This window comes from Elgaria multicarinata, chromosome 8, assembly GCF_023053635.1.
Source record: "Elgaria multicarinata webbii isolate HBS135686 ecotype San Diego chromosome 8, rElgMul1.1.pri, whole genome shotgun sequence".
NCBI classification, from domain to species: Eukaryota; Metazoa; Chordata; class Lepidosauria; order Squamata; family Anguidae; genus Elgaria; species Elgaria multicarinata.
Window position 1 is genome coordinate 80367396 of NC_086178.1, and position 20470 is coordinate 80387865.

At 41.5% G+C, this 20470-nt stretch overlaps 1 protein-coding gene across 5 annotated transcripts in view; it reads left to right on the top strand.

Moving 5' to 3' along the window:
* Nucleotides 1–20470, top strand: part of INPP5A (inositol polyphosphate-5-phosphatase A) — a 290804-nt gene that overhangs the window by 167695 nt on the left and 102639 nt on the right. For all 5 annotated transcript variants that reach the window (XM_063132848.1, XM_063132845.1, XM_063132849.1 and 2 more), the window contains exon 9: nt 18577–18661. In XM_063132848.1, coding sequence (XP_062988918.1) covers nt 18577–18661 — 85 coding nt within the window. The remainder of the gene's footprint in view (nt 1–18576; nt 18662–20470) is intronic.

The window sequence follows — 20470 nt, forward strand, 5'->3', positions numbered from 1 at the left end:
TGAATTCAATTTTGAAGAAACTCCCAGGGGTCGCATTCCAGTGGTGGTGGGGTGCCCAAGGTGAAAGGGTGGGGCCAAAAATGCCAACATATTTTAGCTTAAAACCCTTGCTGCCATTCATTAAGCCTTAGGAGAAGCACTTCAGCCTTTTAGAATGGGGCAGGGGGAAGGTGAAGAAGTCGGGAAACTGCCAAACGATCAGGGGTTAGAGGGAAGGGGGTGTGGCCATCCAGGAACTCCAGAGGGAACCCCAGTCAGGCTGGATTTGGCCTACAGGCCTGAGGTTCAACACCTCTGCTTTTCACCACCCTATACAAACGAGGCCTTTTGAGAGGGCTTGTTTTATGACTTGTGTAGATCAGTAAATATTAATGACTGTGTTTTGATTTCTGTTTGTTTGGAAAGCACAGTTGTTAGTCTGGTAAAATATTTTCTTGGTTGGTGTAATTATTTGTACAATACTTCCAGTACTTTTTATTAAAAGACACACTTTATAAACTTAATAATAAATCAAGCCACCTACATATAACTGTGTTCTACTTTTTTGATTGGTGGGCAGGGTGAATATGGCCTTAGCTAGACCTACCTTTTAGCCTGCAACAGAGGAAGGAAGATCCTGCGATGTGTTTATTGCGAGATCCCTCCTCTGTTTACATGCGATGAACGATGACCTCAAAAGGAGAGGCGTCGCTCCCACCATTTTTTTAAAAAATGAAAGGGGCAGCAGCGCACGGACGCTTGTGCGCTAAAGGTAAGCTTTTTTAAAAAAATTAAATTACTTTCCCCGCTCCCCCCACCCTACGCCCGATGGGCGCAGCGCAGCTCCCGGCTCCTGGCTCCTCACGAGGAATCACGCAGAGCCGGGTCAACCCGCAGCACCTGGCCACATGTTCCGCAGTCTCGGGCACAGCCCGGGACCACGGAAAAACCAGGGCCGAAGGGGAGGGCGAGATCCTGGGGCAAGGGAGGGATCATCCTTCCCTGATCCTAGGATCCCCTGTGCATCATGTGGACACACAGGGACAATCCTGGGGATCACCCCGGGATTTCGTCCTGTCTAGCTATGGCTTATGTTTCTGGATACATGGCTGTCCATTTCATTTTTACACTTCAGATTCTAAACCTGAGCCGAAAGAGTGAGTTCAGCTTTTGTATTTTAGGACCGAACTAGATATTCTGCCTCCCACAGGCACGGAATCTGTTTAGCTTGAAACCACTGGCAGATCAGTAATAGCAAACCCTTGCAGACCTACATTGACCTATCTGACCTCATGAAGACAGAATTTCCACACATTTCCTTTTGTGATTTCCCACCTATCCACCCACAAGTAGCAGGGAATGTATTATATTTCTGGACAGTTCATTTTTACAAATTCCTGATGGTGGGTACAAATGTGGCTTTTATCAATCTGCACCCAACCATCTGAAGCCACAAGTGGCTCCCTGGCACATTTATGTATTTAGGGTGGGAAAATCTGTTCCTTATGGCTCGTTCCAATCTCGTCTCTCCTAACTTAGTTCCTATCCGGTGTCTCCCCTCTTCTCAGCTGCCTTTTTCGTGTTCCTTATGGAACTGTCGCTCTGTTGCTTCTAAGGCCCCTGTCATCCAGGACTTGTTTATCTCTAGGTCTCTCCACCTCCTTGCTCTTACTGAAACCTGGCTTCCTGTCCATGATACTGCCATCTCTGCTGCCCTCTCTCTTGGAGGACTCTCTTTCTCTCACACTAGTCGCCCAGAGGGTCGGGGTGGTGGTGTGGGTCTTTTACTATCTAGTTTGTGCCAGTTCCAGCCTCTTTCCATTCCACCTTCACATTGCTTCTCCTCCTTTGAGGTACATGTGGTGAGGCTCTTCGCTCCACTGCGACTGCGGGTTGCAGTTCTGTACCGCCCCCCAGGCTCGTCCTCAAAATTTATCTCTGATTTTGATTCGTGGCTGTCCTTTTTCCTCTCTGACAACTGTCCTACCCTTATCCTGGGTGATTTCAACATTCATGTGGATGACCCTCAAGATGCTGCAGCTCTACGATTTCGCTCATTATCTTCCTCTTATGATCTTAAGCTTTGGTCTGATGCACCCACACATTCCCTTGGACACTGTCTGGATCTTGTTCTCACTCGGAATTGCTCTGTGTTGGACTTTTCTACTGCTCACTTTCCGCTGTCAGATCATCACCTAGTTTCTTTCAATATTACTCACAATCCTCCTCCTTCACGTCCCGCTTCTCGCTCTTGTCGTGACTTGCAATCTATCAATTATGAGGCTTTTTCCCAGTCTCTAGCCTCCTCCCTTCCTTCTGTCTGTTCGGCTGTCTCCTTGGACTCAGCTGTCTCCTTCTTTAATTCCTCCTTATCTTCAACTCTTGATAATCTTGCTCCATCTACAACTCGGATAGCTCGCCCTTCTCAACCCCAACCGTGGCTCACCTCTTCCCTCCGCTACCTTCGCTCTTGTTCCCGGGCAGCTGAACGCCTTTGGCGTAAGACCAGGGACCGGGCAGACTTTGTCCATTACAAATTTGTACTCTCCTCTTTCTCTTCTGCCATCTCACTGGCCAAACAGCAGTACTACTCAACGCTGATCCAGTCAAATGCTAGGCATCCTCAGCGGCTCTTTGCATCCTTCAATTCTCTTCTGAAGCCTAATCCGCCATCTCTCCCCGCCTCTCTGTCTGCTAATAACTTTGCCTCTTTTTTCAATGCTAAAATCCAAACTATCCGCTCTGATCTGGCCAGCTCTGCTCCTCTTCCAGTTCCTGTTCCTCATCTGTCAGCTCCTCCTGCAAATTTCTCTGCGTTTCCTTCGGTCTCTGCGGATGAACTGTCTACAATACTGCGCTCTTCGAAGCCTTCCACTTGTTCTCGTGATCCGATTCCTTCTCGCGTCTTTATTAATCTTATTCCTGCTATCCTCCCTTCCTTGCTACATATTATTAATCTTTCTCTGTCCTCTGGTTCATTTCCTTCTGCTTTTAAACATGCTACAGTCTCTCCCATTCTCAAGAAACCTACTCTTGATAGGCTATCTCTATCTAACTACCGACCTGTCTCTTTGTTGCCGTTTGTTTCAAAGATCCTGGAGCGTGCGGTCTACTCTCGCTGTCTTGACTTTCTTTCTAGTAACTCTGCTTTGGATCCATTTCAATCTGGATTCCGTCCTCTGCATTCCACCGAAACAGCCCTTACTAAGATCACCAATGATCTCCTTACTGCCAAGTCTAAAGGCCATTATTCCGTTCTTATTCTCCTTGATCTAACTGCAGCCTTTGACACGGTTGATCATGATCTTCTCTTAGATTCCCTTCATGACCTTGGATTTTGTGGCTCTGTCTATAACTGGTTTGCCTCCTATCTAGCGGGTCGCTCTTTCAGCGTGTTGGCTAATGGCAGCTCGTCTTCCTCCTTTCCCCTTTCAGTAGGGGTTCCGCAAGGCTCGGTGCTTGGCCCGTTGTTGTTTTCCTTATACATGTTGCCCTTGGGCAAGCTTATTCAATCTCATGGCCTCCAATATCATCTGTACGCCGATGATACACAACTATATCTGTCATCTCCGGAACTTTCTCCTGATGTTCACGATCGTATCTCGGCATGTCTTTCAGATATCTCAGCTTGGCTGCTTCATCGTCGCTTGAAACTTAACATGGCAAAGACTGAATTGCTTGTTTTTCCTCCTAAACCTTCTCCTCATCTCTCATTCTCTCTTACTGTCAATGATGTTACGCTTACTCCGGTCAAGGAAGCTCGTAGCCTTGGCTTTATCTTCGACTCCTCGCTCTCCTTTATTCCTCATATTGAGGCAGTAGCTAAATCTTGTCGATTTTTCCTGTATAATATTGCCAGGATTCGATCATTTTTGTCTGTCTCTTCTGCCAAGACGCTTGTTCATGCACTGGTTATTTCACGGTTGGACTACTGCAACCTTCTTCTCTCTGGCCTTCCTTCTTCTCACATCAGTCCGTTGGTTTCTGTTCACCACTCTGCCGCAAAGATCATCTTCTTGGCTCGCCGCTCTGACCATGTTACTCCGCTTCTGAAATCTCTTCATTGGCTTCCAATTCACTTCAGAATCCAATATAAACTTCTCCTGTTAACCTTCAAAGCTTTTCACGGTCTAGCTCCTTCCTATCTCTCCTCTCTCATCTCACACTATTGCCCCGCTCGTGCTCTTCGCTCCTCTGATGCCATGTTTCTCGCCTGCCCAAGGGCCTCTACTTCCCTTGCTCGGCTTCGTCCATTTTCGTCTGCTGCCCCTTACGCCTGGAACGCTCTTCCAGAACATTTGAGAACTACAAGTTCAACCACAGCTTTTAAAGCACAACTAAAAACTTTTCTTTTTCCTAAAGCTTTTAAAACTTGATGTTGTGCAGACTTCTACTGTTACTTTCTACTGTTAGTTTTACCCTACCCTGTGCCTGCTTACCCTACCCTGTGCCTGTTTGCATTCTCTTCCCCTCCTTATTGTTTTACTATGATTTTATTAGATTGTAAGCCTATGCGGCAGGGTCTTGCTATTTACTGTTTTACTCTGTACAGCACCATGTACATTGATGGTGCTATATAAATAAATAATAATAATAATAATAAATAATAATAATAATAATAAGATATTGTGGTTGCATATACAATCTACATGTTAATTCCTGCACGAAAGACATTTAAAAATGTGAAGCACCAGATAGTTAATCATGGTGTGATTACCATTCTATTGCTTATCTGCTGATTTGTTCACCCTGAGCCGGAGGTGCAGCATTGAAATTAATTCACCACAAATATGTTTCTTAAAGCTATGAATAGTAGCTAACTGGCCTCTAAATCCAAAGTTTGCAGATCTTTCTTTTCCAGTTATAAGCTGCTAGAGTGGGGCCACAGAACAGTCTTAGCACATGGAATTATACTTTGACATCATGGGATCATTCTTGTAAGTGAACCTCTTCCCTACAAACCTATGAACTGCACATTTGGTTCTGAAGCCTTTGTGTGGTACAAGCATTCTATTGCAGGGAAACAATTCACATTTATAGCAGCCTTGCCCATTACAATGGGAGTACTGTTTTATTGTAGCAGAATTGACAAGTACTTATATCATTATACATATCTAACGTTGCATTAGGTGAATGTCAGTGTCAGATAAGATCATGGTTTTGTCAATACAATGGAAATACCGTCCAGACTAGAGAGAGCTATTTTTCCAGCTCTAAAAATTGATTTTTATAGCTCTTCTTGTAATCCTTTCCCTGAATTACATATATATTATTGATGTGGTCTTTCTTGCCATCTTAATATCTGCTGACATGGTAATTAATTTAAAAAATATAGCTTTTTTTTTTGTTCATGTGGCACTATATTGAAATTAAAAGTGAACTCGCGTATTAGTTAAACAGCTCTGGCAAATGCCCTGAGTACTAAGATGATTACCTAAGCTTCTTGACAACACCTTTCATCTTGTTGTTTGCTGCTTGACCTTTTGAAATGTTTTTTGTGTTATTAATAGGTTTTGGCTATTATATCAAAAAGCAAGAGGTTCAAGAATATGATAAAGTTAAGCTTTTTAATGTCAGTATTACAACATTTCAAACATGCCAGTGAAAGCACTTACATTAGGCCTTTTTCGGTTACTCTTAGACTGTCACTAATTAATTGTTTTTCCTTTAAGAAAGGATTGTTTCTAGACTGTCTACCTAGAAATATTATGCAGACCATATTTAGCAACAAGTGGAATTGTTTGAAAGGACAAACAGTGCCATTTGTGACAGGATTTTTGTAAGATATGAGGAACATAGGAAAAATCTCCACTAGATCAGAGCAAAAGCCTGTCTCTTCCAGTGCCCTGTTTTCCACAGTAACCAACCAGCTACCACTGGGATGTCCACAAGGAGGACATGAAGGCACTATCCTTCTTTCATTATTGTTCCCCAGCAACTAGTATTCAGCAACTAGCCATTGCTATCCCTACTCCATGAATTTCATTAATCCCCTTTCAAAGCCATCTTAAGTTAGTGGCTATCACTACATATTGTGGCTGTGACATTATTTATTATTATTATTATTTATTTATATAGCACCATCAATGTACATGGTGCTGTACAGATTACACAGTAAATAGCAAGACCCTGCCGCATAGGCTTACAATCTAATAAATTTGTAGTAAACAATAAGGAGGGAAAGAGAATGCAGACAGGCACAGGGAAGTGTAAACAGGCACCGGGTGGGGTGAAGCTAACAGTATAGAGTCAGAACAAACTCAATATTTAAAAGCTATAGGGAAAAGAAAAGTTTTTAGCTGAGTTTTAAAAGCTGTGATTGAGTTAGTAGTTCTCAAGTGTTCTGGAAGAGCGTTCCAGGCGTAAGGGGCAGCAGAAGAAAAAGGACGAAGCCGAGTAAGGGAAGTGGAGGTCCTTGGGCAGGCGAGAAGCATGGCATCAGAGGAGCGGAGAGCACGAGCGGGGCAATAGTGTGAGATGAGAGAGGAGAGAGTTTAACTATGTGCTGTATGAAGGAGTACGTCCTTTTGGAAGTACTTCCACCATTCAGCAGCATTGGATGATCCTGGGTTCTGGTATTTATTTATTTATTTATTTATTTATTGCATTTCTATACTGCCCAATAGCCGAAGCTATTATGAGAGAGGGAGGAAAAATTGCTCTCTATCTACTTTCTCCACAATATGCACAATTTTATATATCTCAATCTTGTTCCTCCTCCCCCACTTACTTGCTTTTCTTTCTAAACTTTAAAAGGCTCGTCATATCATATCATAAGAACATAAGAAGAGCCAAGCTGGATCAGACCAAAGATCCATCTAGTCCAGCATTCTGTTCACACAGTTGCCTACCAGTTGTTAACCACCAATCCACAAGCAGGCCACAAGTGCACCAGCATCCTCCCACCCATGTTCCCCAGCAATTGGTGTGCATAGGCTTACTGCCTCTGATACTGGAGGCAGCACATAGTTATCAGGACTAGTAGCCATTGTTAGCCTTCTCCTCCAGGAATTTATCTAACCATCACTAAGTCTAGTGGCAGCAAATTCCATAGATTAATTATGTGCTATGTGAAGAAGTACTTTCTTTAATCTGTCTGGAATCTCCCACCAGTCAGCTTCATGGGATGTCCCGGGTTCTAATATTTTGAGAGAAGGAGAAAAATGTCTCCCTATCCACATCTTCCACACCATGCATAATTTTGCACACCTCTATCATGTTTCCCCTTAGCCTCTTTTTTCCAAGCTAAACAATCCCAGTTGTTGAAACCTTCCCTCATAGAGGAAATGCTCCAGCCCCTTGATCATTTTAGTTGCCCTTTTCTGCTCTTGTCCCAGCTCTACACTGTGTGTGTGTGCGTGCGTGTGTGTGATGACCAGAACTGTACACAGTATCCGAAGTGTGGCCACCATAGATTTGTATAAAGGCAGTATGAGCAGTTACATTCTCAATTCCTTTTCTAATTATGCGTTACACACAGTTTGCCTTTTTTAGAGCAGCCACATACTGGGTTGACATTTTCAATGAGCTACCACTACAACCCCAAGATCTCTTTCTTGGTTGATCACCTCTAGCTCAGATTCCGTCAGATTATATTTGAAGATGGGATTTTGTGCCCCATCGTGCATCACTTTACACTTGCTTACGTTGAATGGCATTTGCCATTTGGATGCCTATTCTCCCAGTTTGGAAAGATCCTTTTGGAGCTCTTCACAATCCCTTTTTGTTTTAACCACCCTAAGTAATATGGTGTCATTGGCAAACTTGGCCACTTCACTGCCCACTCCTAATTCTAGATCATTTATGATGTATGTGAAAAGCATTGGTCCCAATACAGATCCCTGTGGTACCCCACTATATACTTCCCTACACCGGGAGTATTTTATTCCTACTCTCTGCTTACGATTTTTTAACCAGTTACTGATCCATAAGAGGACCTTTCCTCTTATTCCATGTCTGCTAAGTTTGCTCAGGAGTCTTTGCCGAGGACTTTGTCAAAAAGACTTTTGGAAGTCCAATTAAACGACGTCTATGGAACACCCTTATTTACAGTTTATTGGCACTCTCAAAAAACTCTAAAAGATTAGTAAGACAGGACTTACCTTTGTGAAAGTCATGTTGATTCATTTTTCATCAGGGTTTGTCCTTCTGTATGCTTATTAATTTTATCTTTAATAATGCTTTCAACCAATTTATCCAGAACAGACATTAAGCTAACAGGCCTGTAATTTACCGGATCTCCCCTGGATCCCATTTTAAAAATTGATGTTACATTGGCCATCTTCCTGTCCTCTGGTACAGAAGCTGATATTAGGGACAGGTTGCATATTTTGGTTAGAAGATCATCAATTTCATACTTGAGTTCTTTAAAAACTCTTGGATGGATACTATTTATTTTATTTATTTATTTAAAATATTTCTATTCCGCCCTATATCACTAAGATCTCAGGGCAGCATACAGATAAAAACATACAGTATAAAACAATAAATATATATACAGTTAAAAACAAATTAAACTATCTGGGCCCAGTGATTTATTTGCTTCCAATTTGTCAATAAGGTCCATCTTTTGCCACCACTATTTTTGCCTCAGTTCCTCAGACTCCCTTCCTTAAAACATCAGTTCAGGCACAGGTATCTGTGTTATACCTGTGAAAAAATTATTCAACTTCTCTGCAATCTCCTTGTAGGGCAGTTGCTCTAGCTCCCTGATCTGGTTTGGTTGCCCTTTTCTGCACCTTTGCCAGCTCTACAATATCAGGTGCAGCAACTAGAACTGTGCACTGTATTCCAAATCTCATCACAGCATAGATTTATATAAAGGCATTATGACTTGATGGTTTAAAATTTGTATACTTTTTAATGTTCACTGTTTTAACTTTTGTAAACCGCCCAGAGAGCTTCGGCTATGGGGCGGTATATAAATTCAATAAATAAATAAAATATAAATAATGATCCAGATTGCTGAGCAAGTGAAAACCATGGGCCTGCATCACTTTCTGCTGCTTCTGTGCACTGCCTAGTGGTACAAAATGCATCATGTTATACCCTTGCAATGTTCAATTCTCCATCCTAGCTCTGCTTTAATCAATACTGCTAGTTGTCCCAAAATCATACGATCAGTATGTGTCTTCTTACAGATTCAGAATCTCTGAATCTCAGAAGGGATAGAGTGGAGGGCATTCACCTGTGTGAACCCATTGTATGATAAGAAGACAATAAACACCAGCTTATTACTTCATATATAATTGAACCACATTGGCTTGTGTTATGCTCACACAAGAGGGTTTTTGGTTTGATCATTTCTTTGAACAGCAGGCCTCCATGCCATATCACAATTGTTCTGGCAAGTCCTTCAGACCCAAAAGTAGTTTGCCATGGTGGAGATAGCGAGAGGTTGCTGTTTGAAATGTGTGGAAACCTAAAGCCCCTTGGGCACACAGAACTAACATAGGAACCTGTCTTATACTAGGTCAGTCTGTTTATCTATCTAGCGCTATTGTGTGCTTTGAATGACAGAAGCTCTCTGGGTCTTAAGACAGAAGGTCAACTGCTACCTGATCCTTTAAACTAGATATGCCAGGGATTAAACTTGGGTCCTTTGGCGTGCAAAACATGTGCTCTACCACGAAGCTATGCTCCCGCCCCTGAAGAACTAGTTTCATGGTTCTCTAAATCCTGGCTGCTATTTATTTAATGGACAGGTTAAAGATCTGTGAAAACAGAGCCAGGATCAGTAAAACGATCAATACAAAGAATGGTTTCATAACTTTCTCCATTCCAAAATACCTTCATGAAGTGGAAAAGCCATGACCGTCTTTTGCTAGACGACTAAGGATTGGGCCTGGCTGGGCCAGCCTCTCAGAGGGAAGAGTTCCCCAGCTGTCTCTCCACAACAGAGGAAGCCTTGCCCTTGTTGTAGCCAATCCCTTTGAAAAGTGGCAAATACTTGCAACAAGGGCTTCCCCAGAAGATCTAAGAGAGTGAGTTCTTGTGGAATAAGAAGTTCCTGTAAGCATTTAACAACCTTACTTCTGTCTATACTCAACAGAATAATTCCATTAGCTCTTAATCCCCCTTGTTATTCTCAGTATTCTCTCTCCTCTGGAGCTGAAACCTCTTACTAAACATACTTTAAATATAAAACAAGTATAAAATGCAAGATCTTCTATCCACTAACCTTTCTGTGACCTTCACAGGAATACCGCACTGGGAGCCCCTTTCTTGTTTCCAAGAACAGTGGGGATTCAGAGTCCTGCATGTATGCAAACACTCCTATTGTTCCTACTTATCTGAACTGCTTTCTAAACATTTCAGTAAGGATCTGGATGGTTCTTCTTGCATGCTGAGACCTAGTTTTACTAGTTTTAAATTGAAAAAGACCCTTGGTTCAAAGTTTAGATTAACTTTAAGTAGGACAAGTAGTTTAAGCAAAAGAAAAAAGAAAAATCCCATACAAATAGTAAAGTGATAGTTAATGTTGCTTGGTTTCTCTCCGTGCAACAATATTGCTTGATTTAAAAGTATTTTTTACTTTTTATTTGTCACTTTAAAGGCAACTTTATAGATATCAAGGTACCTCTTATGTCAGCTGCCTTGCTAAAGTCTTCATATTTAATGTGCAGGACAGGATCTTCAAAATGGTAAAAAAAAAATCCCTTTACATTCATTTTGAGATTTTAAAACTTTCTTAGTGCCACTGCTGAGCTGAGCACCGTAACTCAACATTCTATTGTTTGTTTGAATTTCAGGTTAGATTTTTGCTCAGGATTATTTTTGTGGGGCCCAGGTTTATAAATATATATATATATATATATATATATGTGTGTGTGTGTGTGTGTGTGTGTGTGTGTGTATTCTTCCATTGTTAACAAAGAATACTCTGTACTGCTTTTTAATCTTGCTTCTTTCATTGGCATACAGGGCACATATTGGGATTTTTCAGAACTCAGAAAAAATAGAAAAATAAATGAAATAGTACATCTAATATTAATCTTTAACCTCCCATGTTTTTCTTATGATTAAAAAGGTGTATGTGCAAATTAGGTAATTTTGACCTCCAAATCTTTTCTTCCCTCGAAATGTGACAGTGGCTCTCCTTTTCTCTCCTTCTATTCATCCTCTTTGCCTAGAGGTTGGGATATTTTTTTGCCTTTGTTTTGTTTTGTTATTCATTAAAAAAAAGTGGGAGAAGAACCCTCCTTTCAGTAGTCAAGCTAGGATGAATCGGCCAGGGGAAGCATGTTTATAGACTGTGTGAAGAACTTTGTCTTTGTGTGGGAATGTTGGTGACACTGTTACTGTTTGCCTGAATGAACTGCGATGACGTGGCTAATAAGGTATCCCGCTGAGCGCCACAGCAGGCCTTTCTCAGACCTCCCACTTAATTCCATTCAGCTCCAGCCCAGTGTGGCTAATTTTTCCCATTCCCTCAATTCTTTTGGCCCCCTTACAAACAGAAAAGTCAACTTTTCACACCGAAGGCGAGATAAGTGCTTTAGGAAATAATCTTGTAAACAGAATGTTACCTTCTGACCTGCAGCTGATACCTTGACTTGGGACAAAACCCGCTAGCCTATTGCATTAGACATGGCTATTAAAGGAATAATGCAGCTGATCCTCCTTACAAAGTGCCCTGAGAAATGGTTTAGCCAGATCACTGTGCCTCTTGTCACACTGAATCATGTTCAGCAGCTCCCAACACACACACACACACAAATAGCTGATATGTAACTGCTTTCCTTCTCTCCCCCCCCCCTTTTCCCTGTCCATCTTAGTGGCAGAATGTGAAGGAATAAATGGGGAGAGCAAGTGAAAGTCAATTACGTCTCTCCTTGCCTTATTATTCACTTGAAACACTGAGTGAACTTGAGGACATGAAATACATATTGCTGGACCCAGAAAAAAAATCATATGGATCTTAACCACCTTATTGCAAATTTTGAATTTATTGAATACACTTTAAATACATTAAAGAATGCATCTCACTTTTGCATATGAAGAAATAGGGGTTTGTGTGCATAGCAATGGACTATAAAACATTCCTCTACCCACAGATTGTCACCATCTCACCCAACACAGAAAACCATATCCAAAGTGTGCCCGGAAGAATGGGTGGGTCCAGATACCAATTGGGACAGACCCACTGCTGAGATTGCTCTGGCTAGCTCAGGAAGGGAAACTGCTGAGTATCCTGCAGCACCCTGCAGCATAATTGCCAGAGGAGCATGCCATAATCAGCCAATGCTATTCTGTGGGTAGGAGTAATGCCACCAGTCCCCAATGGAGATGGCTCAGGAGGATACCATGGTTGATGGCATGGGAGGCTACCAAGTGATCGAGTAAGGGAGTTACACTCTTCCTATCTCCTTCTCGATAAAAATCATCGATCATGGTGACCCATGATGAGATCTGAACCCAGACAGGAGTGGATCCAGTTAATCTGTTTTCCTCCAGGAGAGTCTGCAGCTGAACAACAGCCACCCTCTTGAGCTCCTTGCCCAAAAGGCGGATATTTACCATTGGTTGATAATTGTCCAAAACCTCTGGGTCCAGGGTGGGTTTCTTCAGGAGTGGACACACCACCATCTCCTTACACACTCATGCACTTACCACACTCCGAACTAACTCAGCCAACTCCCCACAACTAGCTCAAATTGATGTATATAATCTGTTTTTCCTCCCCCTCCTGGGTTAACAATTAAAGTATTATTAGCTATTATTACCTGTAGGAAGTTAAGTTACCCATGTCCGTTCTTCTACCTGATGTCACATAACTCTGATTTACCTATGGAACTGAGGATGTGGCAGTCTGTTCTAGTTTTGGTTTTAAAAAGAGAGGACGGACCAGTGTGAAATGTCATTTTGTATTCACTGGATCTGGATAGGAGTTGTATGGCTTACCTGCAGCTTACTAAAAGCTGGACTACTGAGGAATGTCCCATGTAATGTTAGACTCTTTGCAAAATGATCTCAGCAATGAACTTAACTACCTTATTGTTTAGCCTTAGCCAGTGATATAATAGAATCAGCTTACGTACCAGCTTATGAGCCAATGAGACCCCACAATGCTGGCTGGAACAGGCAGAGATGTTGCCGGTCTTTAAAGCTATTTTTTACCACCTGTGTCCGGTTTGGGGTTATCGGAGTGGGGGAAACTCAGTTCCCTTGTGGCGGCAGATATTAATGCAAATCTCCTTGCGACGACCAGATTTAGACTCTGGATAGCCTTATACTGAGCCTCTCTTCCCCAATCTGTTGCCCTCCAGATGTGCTGGACTGCAACTCACATCATTCCCAACCAGTTGGAGTCCAACACATCTGGAAGTCACCAGGTTGTGGAAGGCAGACTTAGAATGTTCATTGGGAACAAGGATGGAGGTGGGGTAGAGGGATAGTGGACTCCCAGCCTGCCCCAGCCCTCCTGGCCCTCTAAAAACCCCTAGGAACATTGGGTTTGCTAAGCCATGACCTCCCTTATATAGATTTGGATACATTGGAGCATCCCAGAACGTTCAAAGGGTTGATGGATGGATGCCTTAAGTTTTTTGCTGTAACAGCTTATGAATGTGAATCATGGGAAATTAATGATTCTGTCAAGAGGAAAATAGAAGCCTTGTTATATGATACTGCCAAAAAGTCTTGTATATATCCAGGACAAATGGAAGATGAATACATGCATGTTGTGCAAGCCAAGCATCTCTGGCTCTTTGAGATTAATCAGTATCAGCTTGCATGCTTGAGGCCAGCCAAACAACAGAAATCTGTGAAAATCCATGTTTGAAAATTATCATGGAACAAATGGTGGTAGTGGTGTTCCAAAAGACTTGGATAAGATTAGATAAAAGTGTGGCACATCAATGGGATAATAGCAGCAAAGTGCACAAAATCCTCTCCGTTGCTTGAGAAGCTGCCTTTAAAAATCCCCTGGAATAGATAACTGCTCAGACCAATAAGTAAATGTAAACTTTTGTAAACCGCCCAGAGAGCTTCAGCTATGGGGCTGTATATAAATGTAATAAATAATAATTATTAATTATTCATTTATTTAAAACATTTGTATCCCGCCCTATATCATTAAGATCTCAGGGCGGTGTACAGATAAAAGCATACAGTATAAAACAATAAATATACACAGCTAAAAACAAATTAAACCATGAACCAAGTTAAAACAATATATAATTTAAAAGCAGTTAAAACAATTATATAATAATAATGTAAACCTTTCCTGTCTAAAAATGCACACACACACACACACACACACACACACACAGGCTTCAGAATGGCACCATGCAACTCTAGCATTTTCTGTTCTGTGCTGAAGGAATAGGTACACTGGCCCTATAAATCTTCTTCATTTGCCCTGCTATAATCCGTGGTTGTGTAGTAGCAGATGTAGCGGGTAGGGCAGTACCACGCAACATTGTATTTCTTGCCAAAGCAATCTTTTAATTATGGATGAAAGATCTGATGCACTGATGTTCTGGCTTCTGCTCAACTCAAGCAATCCTTTGAATGCCATTTATGGGAAATCGCCAGTTACTGCTGTTGTGAATGGTCACTGTGCTTGTCACAGACTGTATTCTTTTTGTATTTCATTGCCACTTGACCTCACTGTTTATAATATTTTCTCTACAGCCATGTATATGCCAACTGCCAACTGTTGGTAATATTTCGTGCATCTGATTCCACTAGAGCTTATGCCCTAGTAAATTGGTTAGTCTTTAACTTGCTCTTTGCTGTTGTTTCGGCAGCAACGACATTGACCCAGTAGTATTGTCTACCTTGACTAGCTCTCCGGTGGAGGTATTTCTCAGCCCTGCTCCCTATAAATCTTTTATAACTGGAGATCTCAAATATTGAACCTTATGCCATATTTAGGCAAAATATGTGCTCTACCATAGAGCCATTACTAGTTCCAGCAACAGTGAATGTGTGTGTGTATGTTGAGAGATATCAACTTTACCCTCGTTCTAGCTGCGGATCCCATAATCTGATCAGCTGCTTTGGTGGCATTATAGAATTGGGTTGTTAGTCTTGTAGATACATTGTAGTATCTTTTGATAATGTGATGCAAACATCAGGAAAGAATTGTGTGAAAGTAGCACTAGATCCTCCCACTGATAAACATTAATTTAATGCTAGTGACATGGCTTGGCTGCTTTCTTTTCTACACCATTTTAAATTGATCACTCCATGGGGTGATTAATTGCCACCTTTTATAGGAAATTTTGATTCATAGCATGTTCAAAAGGAAATTGCAATGCAGGATTACAATAAAGCAACTTCTAAAGCTCTCCAGTCTTGTTAGGGGTGGGGGATACTTTCTGCATATATTTGATATTTGAAAAGATAGAGAGATTTATAGTTGTTAACTACTAAAACCTAAAGGAGTGCATAATTTCTTATCTTGAGTTCCTTTCTGAAAATCCTTGAGGCTCACTGGGAAGAAGATAGCATCTGATGATAATCAGATCAAAGCAGGAAGAACGTAGGACCTTGGATAGCTCCAAGTGGATCCTGCTGGCTTGAACTCTCTCTTACTAGAACAATAGGAGGATGTTGTCTCAGTGCTGACAAGACCTATAGTGTGGTCAGCTGCACCCCTCCTGGAGGAGCTGAATGGACTGTTAAAGGGCCCTGAGACTTCTGCGAGGCTGAGGGAGATGGAGTTTCTTCTGAGCCAGAAGGGCTATACCTAGGAGGGCCCTGCTAAGGCCCTGGCAGTCCTATCCTCAAGGAAGTAGCCTATGTCTCATCCTCATCAGAATCCTCTGCTGCACACTGGAAGGACTAAGGGCTGGAGGTCATGACATGTTGCTCATTCCAACCCATTCATATATTTGAGATAAAAGTACTACTGCAGAATGAATCTAGCACCCTCTTCTGATGGCCCACCCTCCTTTGGGAAACTGCTTAATGCACTAAGCAGTAGACCAGTTTTATGTTCCTTTCCAGCCTTCAGGATTGTCTATGTTTGGCAGCAGATAATTTTCCTATGACCAAAGCAATATCTTTAGGTGAAGTTTGACTTGTTTCTGAACTGGGTTTAAAAGTATTAAAACTGCTTTGGAAATCTTTTTCATTTCATTCCAGTGTTGAAGAATCATAATATTGCAGGAATACAAAGAACCTTCATAAATAGGGATGTCAGAGGATTCTGTTTGTGGGATGAAGCTTGATGGATTTTTTCCATTGTAGCCTCACGGATTTTGTTCCACTTTCCTCTGCTAGTGCCAACTCGCTCTGTAGCAAGTCAAGCCTGTATGCAGATTTGGGGGGGGGGGTAATGATGGCATTTTGTTCATTTCTCTTGTCAGTTCCCCCACCCCCAACTTGTACTTGGGAAGTGCTGCCGTAGTTACTGCAAATAATTGCTGGGAAAAGGGGGTGCAGGCTACATCTGTGTTAAAAGCACTTGCTTGAGACTTGGGCAAGTGTGCAATGGAAGTGGAGCACCCCCGAGTGTCAGTTCAAAACTTCAAACCTTGAGGATCATGTTGTTAAGTGGGCAATCTGCTCCCCTTTTCTAGAATTGTCAGTGGGTGATTTGACAGCTGTCAGTGTCAAGGGTGTGCAAATTCCCAGAATGGATTTCCTAGTGATGGACATCCCTACTCATAAATCCCTACTCATAAATCTCTTTTTAAATTTATCCATTTCAGTTTGAGGTTCATTTCTCAGAAATATACTCAGGAAGTTTCAGTTTTTTGACTTAGTGTTGTACAATAGGAGGAGTTGTTACTGCGGTTAATAATAACCATTCCATCTATTACTGAAGTTCATATGTAGATCTTCATATTGCCAAAACAGTATTATCCATTCTACATTGCAACCTTTTGTTACAGTCCCATATGTACATTTTATTATTGCTTTAATATTTTTCCAAAATAATCCATATCTGCAATATACGGATTTTTATTTATTTATTTATTATACTTATATACCGCCGCCATAGCCAGGGCTCTCTGGGTGGTTTTTATTGAGGTTTGTCTTCAACTATGAGATCATAAGGGCTTGTTTTAAATCACTTTGTGTAATTTTTGCAGGCGAGTAGAAAAGTTAACAGCTGTGGCAAACGTTTTTTCCGTATCACATCATGACTCCTGCACTCACAATGCATCTACATAGAACTGGGTTGTTTGAAACCACCATCATGTGATGGACTCGAAGGTCTCTACAGTTTCAGAAACCAAAAATGGTGCAGCTTGTTGATGGTGTGGTGATATTGCAGTGCCATCATTCATTGGAACCCTTCCAATGAAGAGTTACATTGGGATGCCCTTGCATGTTGATGACTAATCAGTTTGCAGTGGAGAAAAGGGAAGTTATCTGAAAGCACTTAAAGCCCCACTTGACACACTTTACTGCCTGATGGGCTCTACATTTGAGGCACTCTGATGAGAGAAGTTATCCACATTAATGACTAGCCTTAGCCTATTTGTTGCTTGTGGTGAAAAAGATAGGCTTGCCCTCTACCAATACACATGTCGAATATGTGCACATAGTCATCATCCTTTTTTTTTTTAGTGGCAAGGAAGTGTCTCCAGAATGGTTCCAGGTGTGTACAATGCATAGAAGCCTCTCGGAGCAGTTATTCTAAGGCATCCCCCCTCCAACCTGGTGCCTTGCAGATGTTTTGGACTATAATTTTCATTAGCCCTGACAGTCAGTCATACTGTCTGTTGCTGATGGGAATCTGCCAGGCACCAGGTTGGGGAAAGTATGCATGGCCAGTGCCACCTTGGAGACATCTTCCCACCACCATCCTTGGCTCATTTTTAGTGGCAAATTCATGGGAGCACACCCTTCAATGTACATGCAATCTCTTTGTAGCAACAGTTCTGGGTATGGTATGTAACAAGTAAAAAAACCAAGATTATGGCAACCAGCTTGATTGATAACTGGCAAATAGAGGGAGAAAACGTGGAGGCAGTGACAGACTTTGTATTTCTGGGCGCAAAGATTACTGCAGATGCTGACTGCAGCCAGGAAATCAGATGTTTACTTCTTGGGAGAAGAGCAATGACAAATCTTGATAAAATAGTTAAGAGCAGAGACACCACACTGACAACAAAGGTCCGCATAGTTAAAGCAATGGTATTCCCCATAGTAACCTATGGCTGCGAGAGCTGGACCATAAGGAAAGCTGAGCGAAGGAAAATAGATGCTTTTGAACTGTGGTGCTGGAGGAAAATTCTGAGAGTGCCTTGGACTGCAAGAAGATCAAACCAGTCCATACTCCAGGAAATAAAGCCAGACTGCTCACTTGAGAGAATGGTATTAAAGGCAAAACTGAAGTACTTTGGCCACATAATGAGAAGACAGGATACTCTAGAGAAGAGGCTGATGCTAGGGAAAGTGGAAGGCAAAAGGAAGAGGGCAAGATGGATGGATGATATTCTGGAGGTGACGGACTTGACCTTGGGGGAGCTAGGGGTGGCAACGGCCGACAGAAAGCTCTGGGCTGGTCCATGAAGTCACGAAGAGTCAGAAGCGACTGAACGAATAAACAACAAACTGTAAAGATTATTTTACTTCACATACATCTGAGCATACTGTATTTAATAATTATTATTTTCTTCTATGCCTTTTCAGAATTATAGATCAGCGGTTTGAGAGAGTTTCATATTTTGTCTTCGGAGATTTCAACTTTCGACTGGATGCAAAGTCAGTGGTAGAGGTAGGACTTCTCCTTTCTTTACATCTCAACCCCATTCAAGTTTCTTTGCTTTTAAAAAGAATGTTTAAGTTGGTACTAAACTTGCAGAAAAACACTTTTTGTAATAAATATATTATTCGGGTTTATCAAAAATGTTCAGTCTGGGTGTCCTCTCTCCCTGCTGTAATGCTACAGGTCACTTAGTACCTTGTGGCTGAATTGGACTAGTTGATAAAATGCCAGTGGTGAAAAGCAAATTGCAGCATTGTGTTGCTGCTTTTTAATCTATGCTGCAGTGACAGGGAATGAAGTTTCTTTTCTAATGCCATACAAACTCCATAAGAGCCTAAATTGGCTAGTTTGGTAGGATAAAGATTTTTAAATAACTAAGATAACATTCATGAAGTACTGTCCAGTGGAGATGTTCTGAGTAGTGAATGTCTTGGTAAACCTGGTTTCCCTGTGCATGAAGGAAAATATGTGTTTGCCACTTATTTTGTGGACAAATCTCATTTGACTTGGGATAGTTAGTTTGGCTAGAACATTGTTGCAATACTTGTTTGTTACAATACAGTATATCATGTATCCTTGCCTACTCTACCCACTAGTCAAATCTATCTCCTTCTGTTCCCTCTTTTCCCAAAATGATCATAGAATCATAGAATAGTAGAGTTGGAAGGGGCCTATAAGGCCATCGAGTCCAGCCCCCCACTCAATGCAGGAATCCACCCTAAAGCATACCTGACGGATGGTTGTCCAGCTGCCTCTTGAATGCCTCTAGTGTGGGAGAGCCCACAACCTCCCTAGGTTCTGGGTTCACAACTCATACTTGTCTTAGTCGCTATGCTACACCAGCTCTTGGCATACCAAATATTTCAGTCTTCCATGCTGAGTGATTCCTTTAGTAGAGTAAAGTCAGGTAAGTACAAAATCTCAGTCAAAAAGGGTTTTTTCCCTTTACAGTGTTTTCTCTAATTATCTGACACAGAAATTTCAGTTCAGATTGTGGGATTAAAAAATTTTGTGTTACAAAAGAAAGAAAGAAAGAAAGAAAGAAAGAAAGAAAGCCTTCCCATCTTTTCCATCCCTTCAACCCTGCAATAAATTCCAGACAGCATGTGAATTGCACAACAAATATCCTGTAATGGGAAATTCTCGTAATAACATTCCTCAACCCTGATGAGGGCTCTTTTCATTTCTAGAGTGCTTTATGAACATTAATTACAGTTTGCTACATCCATACATCTAAATTTTAGAGACAAAGTTCAGTTTACGCATGAATCAAGTTTTTACTCATGTCAATTGTAACAAACCTATAAAGAAAAATCACAAATTCTTTATACTACCTTAACAAGGAAACAGTATTTATTTATTTATTTATTTATTTTATTACATTTATATACCGCCCCACAGCCGAAGCTCTCTGGGCGGTTTACAACAATTAAAAATAGTAAACATTAAAAGTATACAAAATTTAAAAACCATCAAAAACATAAACAAAGTATAAAAACAACAGTATCCATTTAAAAACAACAATTCTGGGGTCCATTAAAAACAAACTTAACGTTGTTAAATACTGTTAAAATGCTGTTAAAATGTTAAAATGCCTGGGAGAAGAGAAAAATCTTGACCTGGCACTGAAAAGATAACAATGTTGGCACCAGGCGAGCCTCATCGAGGAGCTCATTCCACAGTCAGGGAGCCACCACCAAAAAGGCCCTCTCCCTTGTTGCCATCCTCCGAGCTTCCCTCGGAATAGGCACTTGGAGGAGGACCTTAGATGTTGAGCGCAGTGTATGGGGAGGTTCATGTCGGGAGAGGCATTCCATC